Source organism: Schistocerca serialis, chromosome 2 (assembly GCF_023864345.2).
Source record: "Schistocerca serialis cubense isolate TAMUIC-IGC-003099 chromosome 2, iqSchSeri2.2, whole genome shotgun sequence".
Classification (NCBI taxonomy): Eukaryota; Metazoa; Arthropoda; class Insecta; order Orthoptera; family Acrididae; genus Schistocerca; species Schistocerca serialis.
Genome location: NC_064639.1, coordinates 826,108,828 through 826,125,947, shown reverse-complemented (window position 1 = coordinate 826,125,947; position 17,120 = coordinate 826,108,828). Strand labels below are relative to the sequence as shown.

General features: G+C 38.7%; 1 protein-coding gene across 1 annotated transcript in view; it reads left to right on the top strand.

Annotated features, from left to right (window-relative positions):
* LOC126458080 (coatomer subunit delta) overlaps window positions 1-17,120 on the top strand; it is a 111,062-nt gene that overhangs the window by 17,980 nt on the left and 75,962 nt on the right. Inside the window, exon 4 of the mRNA XM_050094895.1 lies at window positions 14,663-14,842. Coding sequence (XP_049950852.1) covers window positions 14,663-14,842 — 180 coding nt within the window. The remainder of the gene's footprint in view (window positions 1-14,662; window positions 14,843-17,120) is intronic.

The following is a 17,120-nucleotide window of genomic DNA, read 5'->3' as shown; positions in this document are numbered from 1 at the left end:
ATTAGAAGACAAGTTTTCTCATCTGAGCATTAAAATAACCAATGATGTCAGAAGTATAGAGGATACAAAATTCAGCCTGCAGATAGGCAGAATAAAATTCCTGAGTGAGATAAATATGTCAAATTTGAGTTTTAGGAAGTCTCTTCTGAAAGTGTTGGTCTGGAGTGTAGCGCCTAATGAACATAAAATATGAATGATAAAAAAGTACAGACAAAAATGAAATAGAAGCATTTTAAATGTGAATGCTGAGTATTAAGTTGGTAGATAAGGCATTGAACTATAAGGTATTGAACTAGAGAGCAGATAAACTTGAGGCACAACTTGACTAAGAGAAGGGATAGGTTTATTCAAGAGAGTGAATGAGTGTGAGTATGAGTGTAGAACTGTAAAGTGAGACAAGGTTTGACTGCAGTATGAATGTTCAAATGGATGTAGGTTCCATTAATTATGCAGAAATGAACAGACTACTGTGGAGTGCTGCGCCAAACCTGTCTTTGGACTGAAGACTACACCACAACACCACAGTGAGAATAAAATGGTTTTTATGAAGCATGGTATTACAGAACTGAAGAAAATTAAAACTATGTTAATGAATTACTCTGATGCTTCATGGTATAAGTTTCATACTCGAGGGCAAAACTCGGAAATGTGTTTCACCAATATTTATCTGTCATGAACAAGTTTTTGCCTTATTAGACCATTGCTAAATTGCAGTGCTAGTTACCTTTTACCTTGTAGCAACAAGTTTGCAATAAATAGTAATGAATAAATGTAGTTTGTAATATTTTTGTCCTTAAACAGTTCACAAGTAAATTATGTTTATCTCATTAGCTGCTCCTTGTATACATTACCTGTGTATTTGGCTTCTATGTTTGCAGATTTCTGCTAACACCTCAGAACTTGATGTTCATTGTAAATAAGCCTCCAAAGCCTTTATTTGTGTAATTTAAAGTAACTTCTGCCTTTAAGCAACAGTCATTTTATTTGTGTAGGTCTCTGAATTTAGATCATATGAGCAGCACAAATGTAGTAGAATTTGAAAAGCAGGAGCACCTTTTAAAATAGCATGTGTATGTAATTTTTCTCCAACTGATCTTTATCACTGCCACTTGCAGAAAGCTTTATCTTCAGCCAACATTGATATTCCTTTGAGTGTAAAAAAAAAAAAAAAAAAAAACACCCATGGCATAGCCATAAAGACATACACAACCACCTCATGTACAAATCTGTTTATGGGCAACCTGGAGGAGTACTTCTCAGCCACTTAAAATCCAAAACACCCCACCTGTTATATTCTGTGATACTATCTTCAGGATCTGGACCCAAGGCCAAGGTGAGACCTCACTCCATCCACATATTCAATGCCTCTCAAATCTATTTCAGTTAATAATCTTCAGTGTAATGAGCCACTTTTCTGGACACTGACTTCCCTCTTTGTGGCAGTTATATAACTAGCTACGCCCACATTAAAACCCCTAACTATCAACAGTACTTGCACTTCTATAGCTACCATCTCTTCCTCCCAGTCAGTGACCATCTGTGAAGCTCGACTTTCTGGATTTGTTTCCCAGTACCACCCAAACAGGAACAGCTGAAGCACAACCTCCTCAAGGGCAATCCTACTCGTGCCCAGAAATGAAGAACATCCTCACCAAAATCTTATATCTCAAAAACGTGATATTCTACCTCACAACTTACAAAATTTCTTTTTCTTTTGCTGGCCCTCGTTCAGATCCCTGTCAAATTGATTATAGCCATGAGAGAGACCTAGACCACATGCGTGTTACATTCTGTTCCAGTTCTGTTATCAATATACCTTACTTCATTAGAGCAAGGGCTATGTGTCGAAGCAGATACATCACATATTAACAGTGTTGTGAATAATGCATGGTAGTTGTGTAGACATGCCCACAAAGCTGAGGCCAGTGACCTCTGCCAAACACTGTGCCATTGCTTGCGAAGTGTAGATCTTTCACCACCCAGTGGCAGAGAATCCTGCTGCATACAAGAGAGTTCGCTTCAGCGACTGATTAATGACATGTACCATCTGAATCCTCCCTTCGCGGATCAGCATTCTAAATTGCACAGATGTGAAATGCTCTTAGCTAAGTTGCTGATATGGATGAGCAATTTAATTTTTTTCAGATTCCTGTCTTCAACTAAAGTGTACTTTTCTTACTTGTATCCGTTGCAGCTTCCACATTGTAATAGATTGTACCGGGGCCAATAAAGAAGTACTTTTTTCTCTCCATGAAAGCAAATGTTTGTTCACTTAAAAGACATAAATTCACTTTTATTGGATACCACCATAAAAAATAGATAAATATTCTATGCCAAGTGCAAAACCTTTAGAAGTGTTTCTCTCTTGCGTCTCAGTGGCTCAGCATACCCCCTAAAAATTACTGTCACTCTTGATGTCTCCTGTGCTGTTTCTGTCAGTCTGCAATTAATTCAAGGGAAAAAAGTGATTTCCTCTAATGTAGCCAGTCTCAGTATCTTTATTGTCATCCAAAAAGTTGTTAATACCAGCCAGTTGCTGTGACACTAATAACAGTTCCAGCTGTGCGCTGTCCACTTACAGTAACCAGAGTATGTTTATCATGGCAATGACATCACAGCAACCCAACTGACTTGATTACTTTCTGAATGTTTTTTTGCTACAGTTTTTACCCAACAAAATATTAAAAATTCTTTAATTCAGCCAGCAAGTTTTAACATGTTAACACAAGTTTTGTCACTAATTCATTGATGATAATGATGAAAAGGGTGTCTTATTTAAGTAATTTATACCTGGTTAACCTCACATATATGAACTAGTGGATATATTATCACAGGGTGTATATGACCCGGGAGATCCGGGAAAAACCCGGGAATTTTTTCATCTGGGAGAAAACTGGGAAAAACACGGGAATTTTTTTTAGAATTCAGGGAATTTTTTGTCGTCTTGGTTTTCAGTTAAATTCTTGTAATTTTGACTGGTAAAAAGCGATACTCTAACAAACGATATCACTGTATCCCGCTTTTGCAGAATAATGCTGCAACAATAAAACATGAACAAGGAAAAAAAAAAAGAAAATAAAACATAAATTGCAAAGGAAATGTGCCATATACAACAAAACACAGTGCTCATACAAGCATCTGCCAACAGCAAAATGTGTCAAAGACTTTAGGAAGACTATGCAATGCTTAATAGCAACATATTGCCTCTGATGAGCATGGCGTCACAACTGTTTACATTAGATTCGTTTTAGCAGTTAAGAGCAAGCTCTTGGGCATGTGCAGTTGAGTTACGTATGAGTAGTACCTTCTCCCACTTCTGGCTACAGAAACTTGGCTGTTGGCTGTGTAAGTAGTTGCAGCAAGCAGCTAGATGCACCTGGAAAAAATTTTACTGCCAGATTCACGCATGCGCAGCTGGCCCGGACCTATGAGTGGGGGGGGGGGGGGGGGCAAACGAAGGTATCTGACCAGGGCGGGGGAGGGAGGGGCGCCAAATTCATATTCTTCAGGAGAAAAAACCTTGTTTCACAAAGTGCCTAGCATCCAGCGCACGTTGGTCTATCGGTTACTCATATGATTTTGAAACACATCTATGTTGCTTTTTGAACACACTCTGTAAGTTAATTTCTGAATGAATCATAAGTTGATTTTCGAATGCTTGCATAGTGTACGTGATGTGTCTGTCAGAGAATCCTCGTCGCACCTAGAAATAAACTTCCCTGCAGGAAAAATGGGACCGGGCCATATGAGCTGAGCGCAGTAAAGCCGAATGAGTGAACGCCAATCGATGTCTCATTATGTGGTTGATTATATTTGCGAATGATCAGCATTGTTATAATTACTAGTGATATCTATAGATTCAGACTACCAGAGTGGAAATAAATGACTAACAGGAATAACAGGGAAGAAAGATTACGTATTATCTTCTTGGTGTACCCAAGAAAGTGAAACTTTGCCAGAAAATTTTTGGCCAGATCGTTACACTAGTAATGGCCAGTTGTACAGGCCCCATCTAGCATCCGCTTAAGTTCTATTGTGGAAGTACCGCAGAAAATGGCTGGTACGAACATAACAACACCTAACCGGAGAATAATCAGGGATAACTAAACCGGTGATTTTGGCAGGGTTACTGAAGTTAACCGGTGAACAAGTTTTCACTTTGACAAAGGCAGGAATAGTTCTAGAATTAGTCATGACAAGATTGTTTCTTAAAACGAGGAAGGAGAAGAAACAGGGTCATCACACAAATGATTGGAAAAGAGCACAGGTAGTCCCAGTCTTCAAGAAGGGTCGTCGAGCAGATGCGCAAAACTATAGACCCATATCTCTGACGTCGATCTGTTGTAGAATTTTAGTACATGTTTTTTGCTCGCGTATCATGTCGTTTCTGGAAACCCAGAATCTACTCTGTAGGAATCAACATGGATTCTGGAAACAGCGATTGTGTGAGACCCAACTCGCTTTATTTGTTCATGATACCCAGAAAATATTATATACAGGCTCCCAGGTAGATGTTATTTTCCTTGACTTCTGGAAGGCGTTCGGTACAGTTCCGCACTGTCGCCTGATAAACAAAGTAAGAGCCTACGGAATATCAGACCAGCTGTGTGGCTGGATTGAAGAGTTTTTAGCAAACAGAACACAGCATGTTGTTCTCAATGGAGAGATGTCTACAGACGCTAAAGTAACCTCTGGCGTGCCACAGGGGAGTGTTATGGGACCATTGCTTTTCACAATATATATAAATGACCTAGTAGATAGTGTCAGAAGTTCCATGCGGCTTTTTGCGGATGATGCTGTAGTATACAGAGAAGTTGCAGCATTATAAAATTGTAGCGAAATGCAGGAAAATCTGCAGCGGATAGGCACTTGGTGCAGGGAGTGGCAACTGACCCTTAACATAGACAAATGTAATGTATTGTGAATACATAGAAAGAAGGATCCTTTATTGTATGATTATATGATAGCGGAACAAGCACTGGTAGCAGTTACTTCTGTAAAATATCTGGGAGTATGCGTGCGAACGATTTGAAGTGGAATGATCATATAAAATTAATTGTTGGTAAGGTGGGTACCAGGTTGAGATTCATTCGGAGAGTTCATAGAAAATGTAGTCCATCAACAAAGGAGGTGGCTTACAAAACACTCGTTCGACCTATACTTGAGTATTGCTCATCAGTGTGGGATCCGTACCAGATCGGGTTGACAGAGGAGATAGAGAAGATCCAAAGAAGAGCAGCGTGTTTTGGCGCAGGGTTATTTGGTAAGCGTGACAGCGTTACGGAGATGTTTAGCAAACTCAAGTAGCATACTCTGCAATAGAGGCGCTCTGCATCACGGTGTAGCTTGCTGTCCGGGTTTCGAGAGGGCGCATTTCTGGATGAGGTATCGAATATATTGCTTCCCCCCTACTTATACCTCCCAAGGAGATCACGAATGTAAAATTAGAGAGATTCGAGCGGGCACGGAGGCTTTCCGGCAGTCGTTCTTCCTGCGAACTGTACGCAACTGGAACAGTAAAGGGAGGTAATGACAGTGGCACGTAAAGTGCCCTCCGCCACACACCATTGGGTGGCTTGCGGAGTATAAATGTAAATGTAGATTATGGAAGAATATGACGATTCCAAATTTATATAAAAATCTTGTACTACTACTTTTTGATTTCATGCTCGGGAAACTGGAGCCTATGATTGAAATGTGAAACTATTTTCTAACATAAAACTGTTTGCTTGTAGTAGGCCTAATAGGCATTTTATGTTGGTCTGCGTGAATTATATTGTGTCTTGTTATAAAAATGACCATTTGTGCCAAAACAATCTCGTTTATTTGGTGTGTATTACAATTGCTGCAATGTTAGAAAGGCCTATTTTGTTGTATCTAGCAGACAGTGACAAAATAGACGTAATCAGATGGAGAAACCACACCAGTCTTGGGTACTATTTCTATTAACAAGTTACACAGTATTAGACAACGATATTTCAATTTTTCATGTAGCAAAACATTGACGAACTTTGATGAGGTAATAGATTCTTTTGCAGAAAGGAAAGCACGCCATGTAAGATCAGAGAGAAAACAATGCTAGAAGCTAAGGACTGAAGAAATGTTTACTGCCTTTCTTGTCTCGTCTCTACTGGTTGTATGTATCCTATATTTTATGTCACCCAAAACAGAAAGTTATTTTAACAGGCAATAAAGGGTGCAAATTTTCTGAAGAGTCCTTGTGTTCCCGATTATAAATAATCCCATCCAGTATTAATTGCGTTTTTTTGAAGAGGGGCAGGATGCCAAACTGGGTGACTGGGAGCCGGAGAGGCAGCACAGGACATTTTAATTTCCATTGTCCTGAATATAGATGATGTACCCTACAAAATGAACATATTTTTGAAAATTCAATTTTTTTTTTTTTTTTTTTTATTTTTGACAATGTATCTCAAACGCTCAAGGGAGAGGGCTGGGAAGGGGGGGTTTCACCACTATCTAGGATTGCCACGGTTTGGAAATATTGTAGATCTAGGGCTGATGTGCAGAGCAGTCTGAGTTATAGTGGGAAAGTGTGTAGTCTCCATGTGACCCCTGTTTACATTTAATGATTTTGCTGTTTCCTCTTCGTTTACTGCTCTCACGTCAAATGAAAACAAGACAGATATCTGTAGCTGGGAGCTATCAAGTGAATTAAAATACATTCACATAATTACGGAAGGCTAATATGTGTTATTAGTTTCAGATTTTCTTTCTGACAGTCATGCATTAATCGCCCTGTAGAACAATGAAGTTATTTTCGTCGGTTTGCTAAAGAAATTTTTTTTTTTTTTTACACTGAGGCAGTCAATGTATTTAAAACGAAGTGTTTAGTTCCACACTATTGGCTAATTTCAACTGCTTGCTGCATTTCAAGTGCACGTTTTCATCTTCTACTGGTACTCCAAGAAAATTTATTTCCCGAAACCCACACTGAAAAGGTTAATATCAGGTCGAGGCCCACTTCATTGGGAATCTGGACATACGAATGTGCTCTTTAAGTATGCACTTTAAATGTGCCATTTTAGTATGGTCCACGAAATTCCGATGCTCTTGGAGTATCCTCTGGTGTCTTTTTTCTTTTATGGCATAATGTAAGATCTTTTAAAGTTTTACATGTATGAACATATGGGCTTCCTGTGTCATAGTAGCTGCCAAAGCGCGATGGCACCTGTTACCTGGCGCTCTCTGACAACTACTGTAACAAACCTATTTTTAACAGGTCGCGGGAAAATATTTCGAATGCTGATTTGAAAAGCGTTACTTTCAAAGTAAATTTCCTTTTACGCAAGTTGAACTATGTGCGAGAATGTACGATGAATTTCTTAAATCGCAGAGCGTTTGATGATGAGCCATTTAGAAGTATTTCGAGCCCAGAAGATCAGACATTCATGTCGTTATTATGAGCAAATTGATGTAGTGCTACAGGAAGCTTTCTCTCCTCTGCAGTAGCTAATTTATTTGTGGAAAACTCTGAGGACAAGCTACTGGACTTGGCTAAAATTTTTACTGGCACATTTGTATGATATTTATTAAAGTGTAACACGCGTAAAAAAAGATCAACATTATATGTGAAAGCTTAGCTTCTCTTGCAGCTTATAAACCTTAGAGACCAGTATTATATGTGAAAGCTTTGCTTTTCTTGTAGCAACACTATATGTATTAATTTAAAACATTAACTTTTCCTGTTTGTGTGTCCGCGCTACTTAGCAGTGATGTTGCTATTGGCTGACTACATCACGTGTCCTGTGCTCTGAATATCCGCTGTCATCGGCTGGCCGGATCACGTGACATGAGCTATGACTGGTTTACAAAACCGCATAGCAGTCTCGAACGGTTCGGAAAGTGACAAGCGGTGTTTGGTGGAATTCGAATTTATACTTTCGTAATATGAAAATATGCAGCGTACGTGTTGCTGCACATCAAAAATCTTTCCAACAGGGGTTTTCTGCCCTAAGTTTCAATTTCTAAAGTGCCGGGAAGTTCTACGCCCATGTATAAAAACATAACCATTCAAAGAATTGATAAGTTTTACTGTTCCAAGGGAAAATACTTAACAACAATAAATACTTAATAACATGGAAAAAGTGTGTTTTCATCTGGGAGAAAGTGTATTTTTAACCGGGAAATCCGGGAAAAATCCAGGAATTTTCTTTCCTTGTCCACATATACACCCTGTATCAACTTGTGTTGATGTTGTACTGGGTGATTCAGCTGCTCCTACTGATGTCATTTTATGCAGTCCGCAATTTTATATCTAGCCTTAAAAAAAAAAAAAAGCCAAGTTCGAGGTTTTCATATGCTCTCACTCGCTAATTGCAAACTATTAGTCCTTTTAATAAAAAAAAAAAAAAAAAGGACATTTTTATTGGAAATTTAATGTGGTTAAAGGAGATACTTTAGAAAAGAGGCCATAGTTGACAAGTTATTAAGAAAAATGTACAAAAGTGACCTTCAAATGCATCCCTACTCAACCACCACTGCTAAGAATTTCTAGCATATTATTCATGGCACTCCCGCCAGCAACTGTACAAAAATTTGGGACTGCACAAATTATTTTCCACATTCAACATTTTTTTAGTCTTCATTGAAAGGCCAAGCACTTACAAATTGTAAAATTGATGTTTGTGTAAACTTTATGTAACAGTTTTGTGAATTTTAACAGCATAAAATAAACAATTACTTTGTTATAGTCATAAGGCCTTCTGACTGCGAAACTAATGTGCTTCTAAGGAATAAGTTTGAATCGAATGGACGCTGTAATTAGTTTTCGCATAACATATTTATAAGTGGTTTTTCTTTTGTGATCCTCATGGGCATGTTTAATAATGTTAACAAAATAGCCAACTATGTTGGTGGTGTAATAGCCCAATTAGAAGAGACCAGAAAAGATCAAATATCGAGAATAGCTTCTGCAATTGGAAATTTTTGTGCAGTGTTAGAAGGGAGTGCCATGAACAACATACTAGGAATTCTGACTGGTGAGGGATGAGTGTGGGAATGAAGGCACGTTTGAAAGTCACCTTTGTACGTTTTTCTTGAATAATTCGAAAACTGTGGCCTGCAGTCAAAACATATACTAGTACAAAATGTAACAACATTAAATTTCCTATGAAAAATGTCCCATTCATTTTATTTACAGCACTAGTAGTTTGCATGTAATAAGTGAGAAAATGTTAAAATCTTGCATGTGATTTTTGAAGGCCAGATATAACATTGCAGGTTGCATAAAATGACACTGGTAGGGGGCAGCTGTATCACCCTGTATAGACTGCTGTTTGTTTGCTAATACCCTTCAATACATACTTTGCTTGGGCAATTCTTCTGACCTCAGTTTCCACTAGACATTGTCCTACACTTTTCTCCATCCATGTTAACCCCATTTCTCCTGCTCCTTTCCTCTCTCCCTCCTTGAACTTCATACAAGGCAACTGTCCCTGACTTCTCCAGGATGAGCTTCTTGTGGTAACGTATTCCTATCTTCCCCATCTATCCCTCCCTTTTCCTAGCTCCCACTGCTCCCAATCCCACACTACTTCCAATTTCGTTCCATCTGCCCACCTGACTGCACACTTCCCAATACAGTAATTGTCTTTACTGATTTCATTGTTTACATTCCTACATGAATTTCAAAAAGAAATCATGTTTTTGTAGTGTGGTGTACAGAAAAGTTTTTCCTCCCTCATAGGGTTTTTATTTATTATTTTATTTAATTATTTTATCATTGAACATATAAAAAGAAACCATATCCAGTTGATAGTTCCCTAGTTTACCTGTAACATCAAGAAGCACAATTTTGTATCACCTACCGCTGGAGCAGAGATAGAAAGGATAATAAGTAGTAAAATAAAGAAAAAATCGTCAGCAGAAGAAGACATGATCCCTTGCTTCCTTCTCCATAGATGTAGTAAACTTACTAGTAAACCACTGTCTCACATAATAAATGCTTTATTTTTTTATGCAAAATTTCCAAGAAAATACCCATACATAAAAAGGGATCTAAAGAAGATCCTGGCAACTACTGTCCAGCTGCAGTGTTCTCAGTATCCAGTAAAATATTTGAGCATGGAATGGCTGCCAGACTAAACTCGTTTCTTAGGAAGAAACTCATTCCTTCTGCTCAGTATCGTTTTTAAGAAAATAAATCTAAAGTACTGGAGGGGAATAAGAAATGCCGTTAAGGTCGTAGACCCAATGAAGGGAAATGCCTGATCTACACCTCCACGCGGTAGTGTGTGGGCAACGTCACTTCATGTGATGGCTAACATAGACAGGGACCTAGGGATGACCGGGATAAGTCATCACCCCAGCATTTGCTGGACAGGGCACCTTCTTGCCCTGGAAATGAGAAATGATTTCCAAAGGCGGAAGAACCAGCTGACGGTCAAGGGCATAGGATGTGGAAGGCAACGGGAAACCACCACATTAAAGAACTAAGATTATCCCAAGCATCAGCAGTAAACCATGTCAGTATCTTCTGTAAAATTTTCCGGAGATAAAATAGTCCCCCAATCGGATCTCCTGGTGGGGACTGCAAAAGCTACAGACAACGTGAAGGAAAAGAATCCCAATTTTAACATAGCCACTTGGAATGTGAGAACACTGCTTCAGTGTAGCAAGCTAGAAAATGTAAAACTTAAAATGGAATGACTGGAAATGGATATCCTAGGCATATCGGAGATGAGATGGCCCCAACCAGGTGATTTCTGGTCTGGAGAATACAGAGTCATTCACACCGGCACTGACCAAAATAGACCAGAAATGGGAGGAGTTGGAATAATTTTGAGGAAAAACTATGTGGGTGAAGAACCGGAGGAAGCAATTGTTGGCAAATAAGGACTTGGAAGAAGAGATTAAAGAGGAGACTGAGTAATCGAGCTCTGCATGAGGAACCAGTTAGTTGTTGCAAACACACTTTTCCAACATCACAAACGAAGAAGATACACATGGAAGGCCCCTGGAGACCTGGGGAGAGAACAGATTGATTACATTCTAGTGAAAGCACGTTTTAGGAACCAGACAAAAGATTGCAGGAGCCATCCATCTGCAGACATAGGCAGTGATCATAACCTGGTCCTGATGAAAAGTTCTCTGAGATTCAAACGTTTGAAGAAGAAGCCAGTAAAACTTAAATGGGAACTAGAAAAACTGAAAACTCAGGGACTGGCAAAGCACTGTGCTCATGAAACAGACAACCTAGCTAAAAATTTTCAACATGGTGGAGTAAATGAAGACTGGGATCAAATTAAATCTGATATATACAAAGCCGCAGAAAAGATAGTTGGAAGAACTGAACCCAAAAACAAGAGGAAATGGATTACAGCAGATATTATTGAGCTTATAGAAAACAGGAGATTATACAAAAATGCAACTGGTGAACAAGGAAAAGCTGAATACAGAAAACTAAGGAACTTAGTTAACAGAGAAGCAAGGAAAGCAAAAGGAAATTTTCTTGAAGAAATGTGCAGAGAAGTGGAAGAAACTATGCAAAACAGAAGAACTGATTTAGCCTACAGAACTGCAAATCAATTTTTTAACAAACGTAAAATAACACCCTCAGGCACAATAGAAAATAAAGAGGGGAAAATGCTGTTTGGTGAAGAAATGGAAAGACTACATGGAGGAGTTATATCCCGGAACACCTCTTTCGGAGGAAGTAATAGGAGGAGAACAGCAAGTAGACGAAGATGACAAGGGAGCTAACATTCTGCAAGAAGAATTTGACAAAGCCCTAAAAGAACTACGAGACAACAAAGCAATGGGTATTGATGACATCCCTACAGAACTAATAAAGAATGCTGGTGACAGCATGAAAATCATGCTGCTTACTTACTAGGTCCATCTATAACACAGGAGAGGTACCAACAGACTTCCAGAAATGTATCATTGCTCCTATACCAAAGAAGGCAGCAGCTACAAAATGTGAACAGTACCGAACTCTAAGCCTAATATTACATGCATCAAAAATTCTCATAAAAATAGTTCTGAAGAGAATTGAAAAGAAAGTGGAGGATATGCTGAGTGAAGATCAGTTTGGTTTCAGAAGGGGATTGGGAACAAGAGAGGCGATTCTGGCACTGAGACTCGTTATCGAAAAGCAATTACTGAAAAATAAACCAGCTAATATTGTCTTTATAGACATGGGAAAGGCATTTGATAACATTATCTGGCAAGAGATGTTCAGAGTTCTGAGGAAAAGTGGAATAAAGTACGACAACATCCGTGTGATACTCAGTTTCTATAAGAATGAGGTGGCAGTGATTAGGAACTGTCACCAGGAACAAGAAGCAAATATTAGAAACAGGGTAAGTCAAGGATGTGCTCTCTCTCCTCTTATATTCAATGCTTACATCCAGGAAGCTATAGACAAAGTTCGAGAAAGTACTGAGGTGGGATCAAAGTTAATGGGCAGAAGATAGACATGCTACATTATGCAGATGATATTGCTATAGTCAAGAAGACAAAAGAAGATCTAGAGGAAGTACTCAGAACAATGGCAAAAATTCTATGCAATCAGTATGGAATGAGAATAAACAAGAAAAAGACTGAAGTGATAGTATGCAGTACAGGAGCAGAATATGAACCTCTGAGAATGAGAATTCGAAGAGAGGAGCTGGAAGTGATAGAGGAATTTACTTACCTGGGAAGCAAAATCATAAGAGATGGTAGAAGTCAGAAAGAAATTGCCACCAGAATACTAAAGGCAAAAATTGTATTTAATTGGAGAAGGAACTTACCTCACCAGCAACAACATCAATCTGAAAATAAGAAAATGTATCATGAAAGCTTTCGTTTGGAGTGTGGCCCTATATGGATGTGAGACTTGGACAATTGGAAGAGAAGAGAGAAGACAGCTAGAGGCCCTGTAGGCGTGGTGCTGTAGAAGGATGATGATGATGATCAGCTGGAGAGACAAAGTAACAAATGAAGAGGTGCTTAGAAGAGTACAGGAAATCAGATCTCTGTGGAGGAACATCCGAACAAGAAGAGACAAATTTGTAGGGCACATCCTACGACACAACGACATCATTGGAACAGTAGCAGAAGGAGCTATTGAGGGAAGGAATCATACATGCAACAGATCGTGAATGACGTATGTAACACATACGTGTAAATGAAGAGGAAGGCAGACAGAAGAGAGGAGTGGTGCTCTGCTGCAAACCATCCTTATGGTTGAACACTAAAAGAAGAAGACTGATGCAGTTCCTTGATTCTACCCTACACTTGGTTGGCAAGAAATGCTATTGGGTTCTTTCTTAACCTCACAATGGCCTTTGACATGATGAACCACAACATACTTTTGCAAAAGTTGGATTGGTATGGGATAAGGCAAACTGCTTGTGGCTGGACCAGTAGTTATATTAAAGATCGAGCACAGTATGTTCATATAAATAAAGTAAATGAGTCAGGTATTCTAAATGTGGTGCACTCATCTACACAAGCCATAAAAACGTGGTGTGCCACAGGGCTCAGTTTCATGTCATTTGTTAATTCTTCTGTATGTAACCAACCTCCCCTCCATCCTATCCACAGGCAAGGCATTTTTGTCCGCCGATGACACTAATGTCCTTATCTCAAATACAGCTAAATCTCTCCAGTCGGCAATCAACAGAAATACAGCCCAAATAGACTCATGGCTAGCACCAAACAGACTGCTCCTCAGTACAAAAAAAAGACGTATGCCTAACTTTTCACATCATTCAGAACAGAACTCCCCATATTGCAACAGTAACTTTAAGTGAGAGCAACATTGGATTTTTCGATGACACAAAATTCATAGGGATTCACATCACGGACACGTTCACATGGAGGAGGGGGCAAAAAAAAAAAAAAAAAAAAAAACATGTTGTCATTGTTAGTTTCAGGCTAATTAGTGAAGGATGAGCTGAATACCAGCACATTGACTTACATGTGTCATGCTCTTTTCCATTCAGTACTAAGTTACAGAATCATTTTTAGGGGTCACAGTACCAAATCAATGAAATTATTCAAACTGCAAAAAAAGCAGTGAGAACAGTCTTGTACAAGCATCAAAGGCAAACCTGTAAACCACTTTTTAAAAACATAACTGCTCTCCCTAGTCAATACATTTTTCAACTGCTCTGCTTTTTTAAACAAAGTATCAATAGACTGGACTAGAACCTGGATACTCACCACCGTGACACAAGGCCAAAGAGATAGAAAGGTCAGTTCCCCATTCAACTAAACTGTACAATAACAGTGCTAAAAAAACAACCTCCAAGACCAATGTTAACAAAGCATTGCTTCTACGGTGTACAAGAATCTCTTCAGTGTGATCTATAAACCAATGTGATGTATACTAAGTGAACCATTGTTGTGTGTGTACATGTTATTTATTATGTTGTACACTTCTGTATATTGAATGACTGAGTAAGAACACATGTATAATATATCTTCTGTGTGATATATACTATGTGTAACAATGTTGTACGTGTGTGTATTTTTCGTCATCTGCTTGACTTGTACCATATTATGTTGTACAGTTCTGTACATCGAATGATTGAGTGGATCGACAAAGATACAATACAATTGTATGATTAATTTGTAAAACAGATGAGAGAACTTATTTTGAAGTGTAATTAAATTCTCATATATTTCCAAAATTATTCTCTTGTACTTGCAGATCCCAGAGTACTGCCGAAGCATGGATGAAGCGGAAATTGCTGATAATGCATTTAATCTCATTTTTGCATTTGATGAAATTGTAGCTTTGGGCTACCGGGAAAGTGTGAACCTAGCACAAATTCGCACCTTTGTGGAAATGGACTCCCATGAAGAAAAGGTTTACCAAGCTGTGAGACAGGTATAACAGATATTACATATATTAGCAATTTTCAGTGCCCAGAATCCCTTTATTCACTGTACTTAATTTTTCATAAGATTCCAGTGAATGTAAAAAGTTATTTGGTTTCTGTACATGAATGAGGGGGAAAAAAGCTAACCATCAGGTAATAGCTTGAATGCCATAATTGTCAAAGAAGATAATCTATTAGCTATGTTGTGATTGGTGTGGTTTTGAAGTTGCCATTCAACTATAGAGAATGACGACTTTTTTGGGATGAAAAGTACCTACTGTGTCAAATTCAGATCGAGATTTTATCCGATTTTGACATGGAAGTTTACTGAGAACTGCTTATTCTAGGATTCCATTGCAAAAGACTTCATAGCCATATTAGCAACTTTTGTGCCCACCCTCTGTGGGTGCATTGTCAACAGGGAGCTCTAGATTACCACACTTCCTTCGTCAGAAAAGTTCTAGGACAGTGTTTTTTTTATTTCTGAGTTTTCAATAATAAGAAAGAACAAACGTTGTTTTTGTGACCTGGTATGTGCACGTCCTTGGAATGATCTTTTCCATGTTTCTGCACAAACTCACCATGTGGCAGCTTGTGCTTAGCAACACACTGTTTGAGTTCTTGGTGCAATAGTTATAGTGGCACATGGGTGCTGATTGTGAGCAAAGAGTGAACATTAAGGTTTGTGTTAAGCTTGGGAAAACTCCTAGTAAAACATGTACAATGATTAAGCAAGCATATGCAGGTTAGTCACTTTCAAGAAGTCATGTTTTTGAGTAGCACAAAAGGTTTTGCGAAGGCAGAGATTCATTGTAAGACGATGCGAGAGCTGGTTGCCTATTTACAGCACATACCAGTCCAAACATAGAGCATGCAAGGCTGTTGTTACAAGAAGACAATTATGTAACTGTATGTGTGATATCAGAACAATTTAATCTGGATTGTGATGTTTGTCATAAGATTTTATGCAAAGATTTAGGGAAACAGAAACTTTATGCAAAACTCATTCCTCAACACTAACAGATGAACAGAAAGAGGAAAGATAAAGAATTCCTGCTGAATTATTGAACAGAGCCAGATGTGATCCTACATTTCTGTCAAAGATTACAGCTGGGGATGACAGTTGTTGCTGCCAGTGTGACCCTCACACACAGCGTCAAAGTGCCGAATGGCGAGTCCTGTATCATGAGCCTCGAAAAAAATCAAATGACAACCTGCGAGAATAGAGGCTCTGTTGATTGCATTCTTTGATAGTCAAGGATTAGTTAGCCATGAGTATATTCCTCCAGGTCAAACAGTGAACCAAACTCTTTAATCAAAGTCTTGAAACATTTGTGACGAGGAATTCGATATCGCCGCCCTGATTTGTGACATTCTCAGGACTGGTTCTTACTGCACGACAATGCAAGGCCCAATCTGCTTTATCTGTTACCAAGTATCTGGCCAGACATTCTGTTATTGCCATCCCACATCTGTCACATTTGCCTGACCTCTCACCTTACGATTTTTTCTTTTACCATGAGTGGAAAGGCGACAGAAAGGGAAGCTTAATCAAGATATCGCAGGCATCCAATTGGCTACGAAAAATGAGCTTACGAGCATTGTACTTGAAAATCTCCCTGCTTTCTTCCAAAATCTCCAGAAACATTGGTAACTGTGTATAGATAGCAAAGGAGACTACTTAGATAGGAGCTAGGATCATACTTGGTAAGTGCAATTATGAAACTTTTCTGGCAAAGGGAGTATAAACCCCATTTGTAGTATTGAAATTAATATCCTTTGATCATAGTGACTGTGATAAAAGAGAGGCATTTACTTATCAAACACAAGTAGAAACAACTGGAGGACAGATGACAGACAAGCGACTTTTACATTGTAGTCAGTTTATTATTGAATAAATTAGCTGACAGTGTTAACTACAGTTGATTCATTATACGTAACTCACATTTTCTTCACCAAAATAAAAAGAAAGCTTTCGTTATTTACCAAACTCTCCACTCTCCAGAATTTGTTCTTTGTGGTTGCTGTTGTTTCCTAAACTAAACACACCATAGAAAACATTTAGAGATTGAAGAGTACAGAAGGTGGAAAGCAATGTCAGTGGAAGGACTGATGAGCTAAAATTGTGGAGTTTGAAGGAGCATACCCATAATGTGTGCCATCTTTTGCTAAGCAAAGTTTGGGTATCTTTTAAACAGATTTTGTGATTTCCCTAAATCGCTTCAGGCAAACGCCGGGATGGTTCCTTTGAAAGGGCACGGCCGATTTCCTTCCCCATCCTTCCCT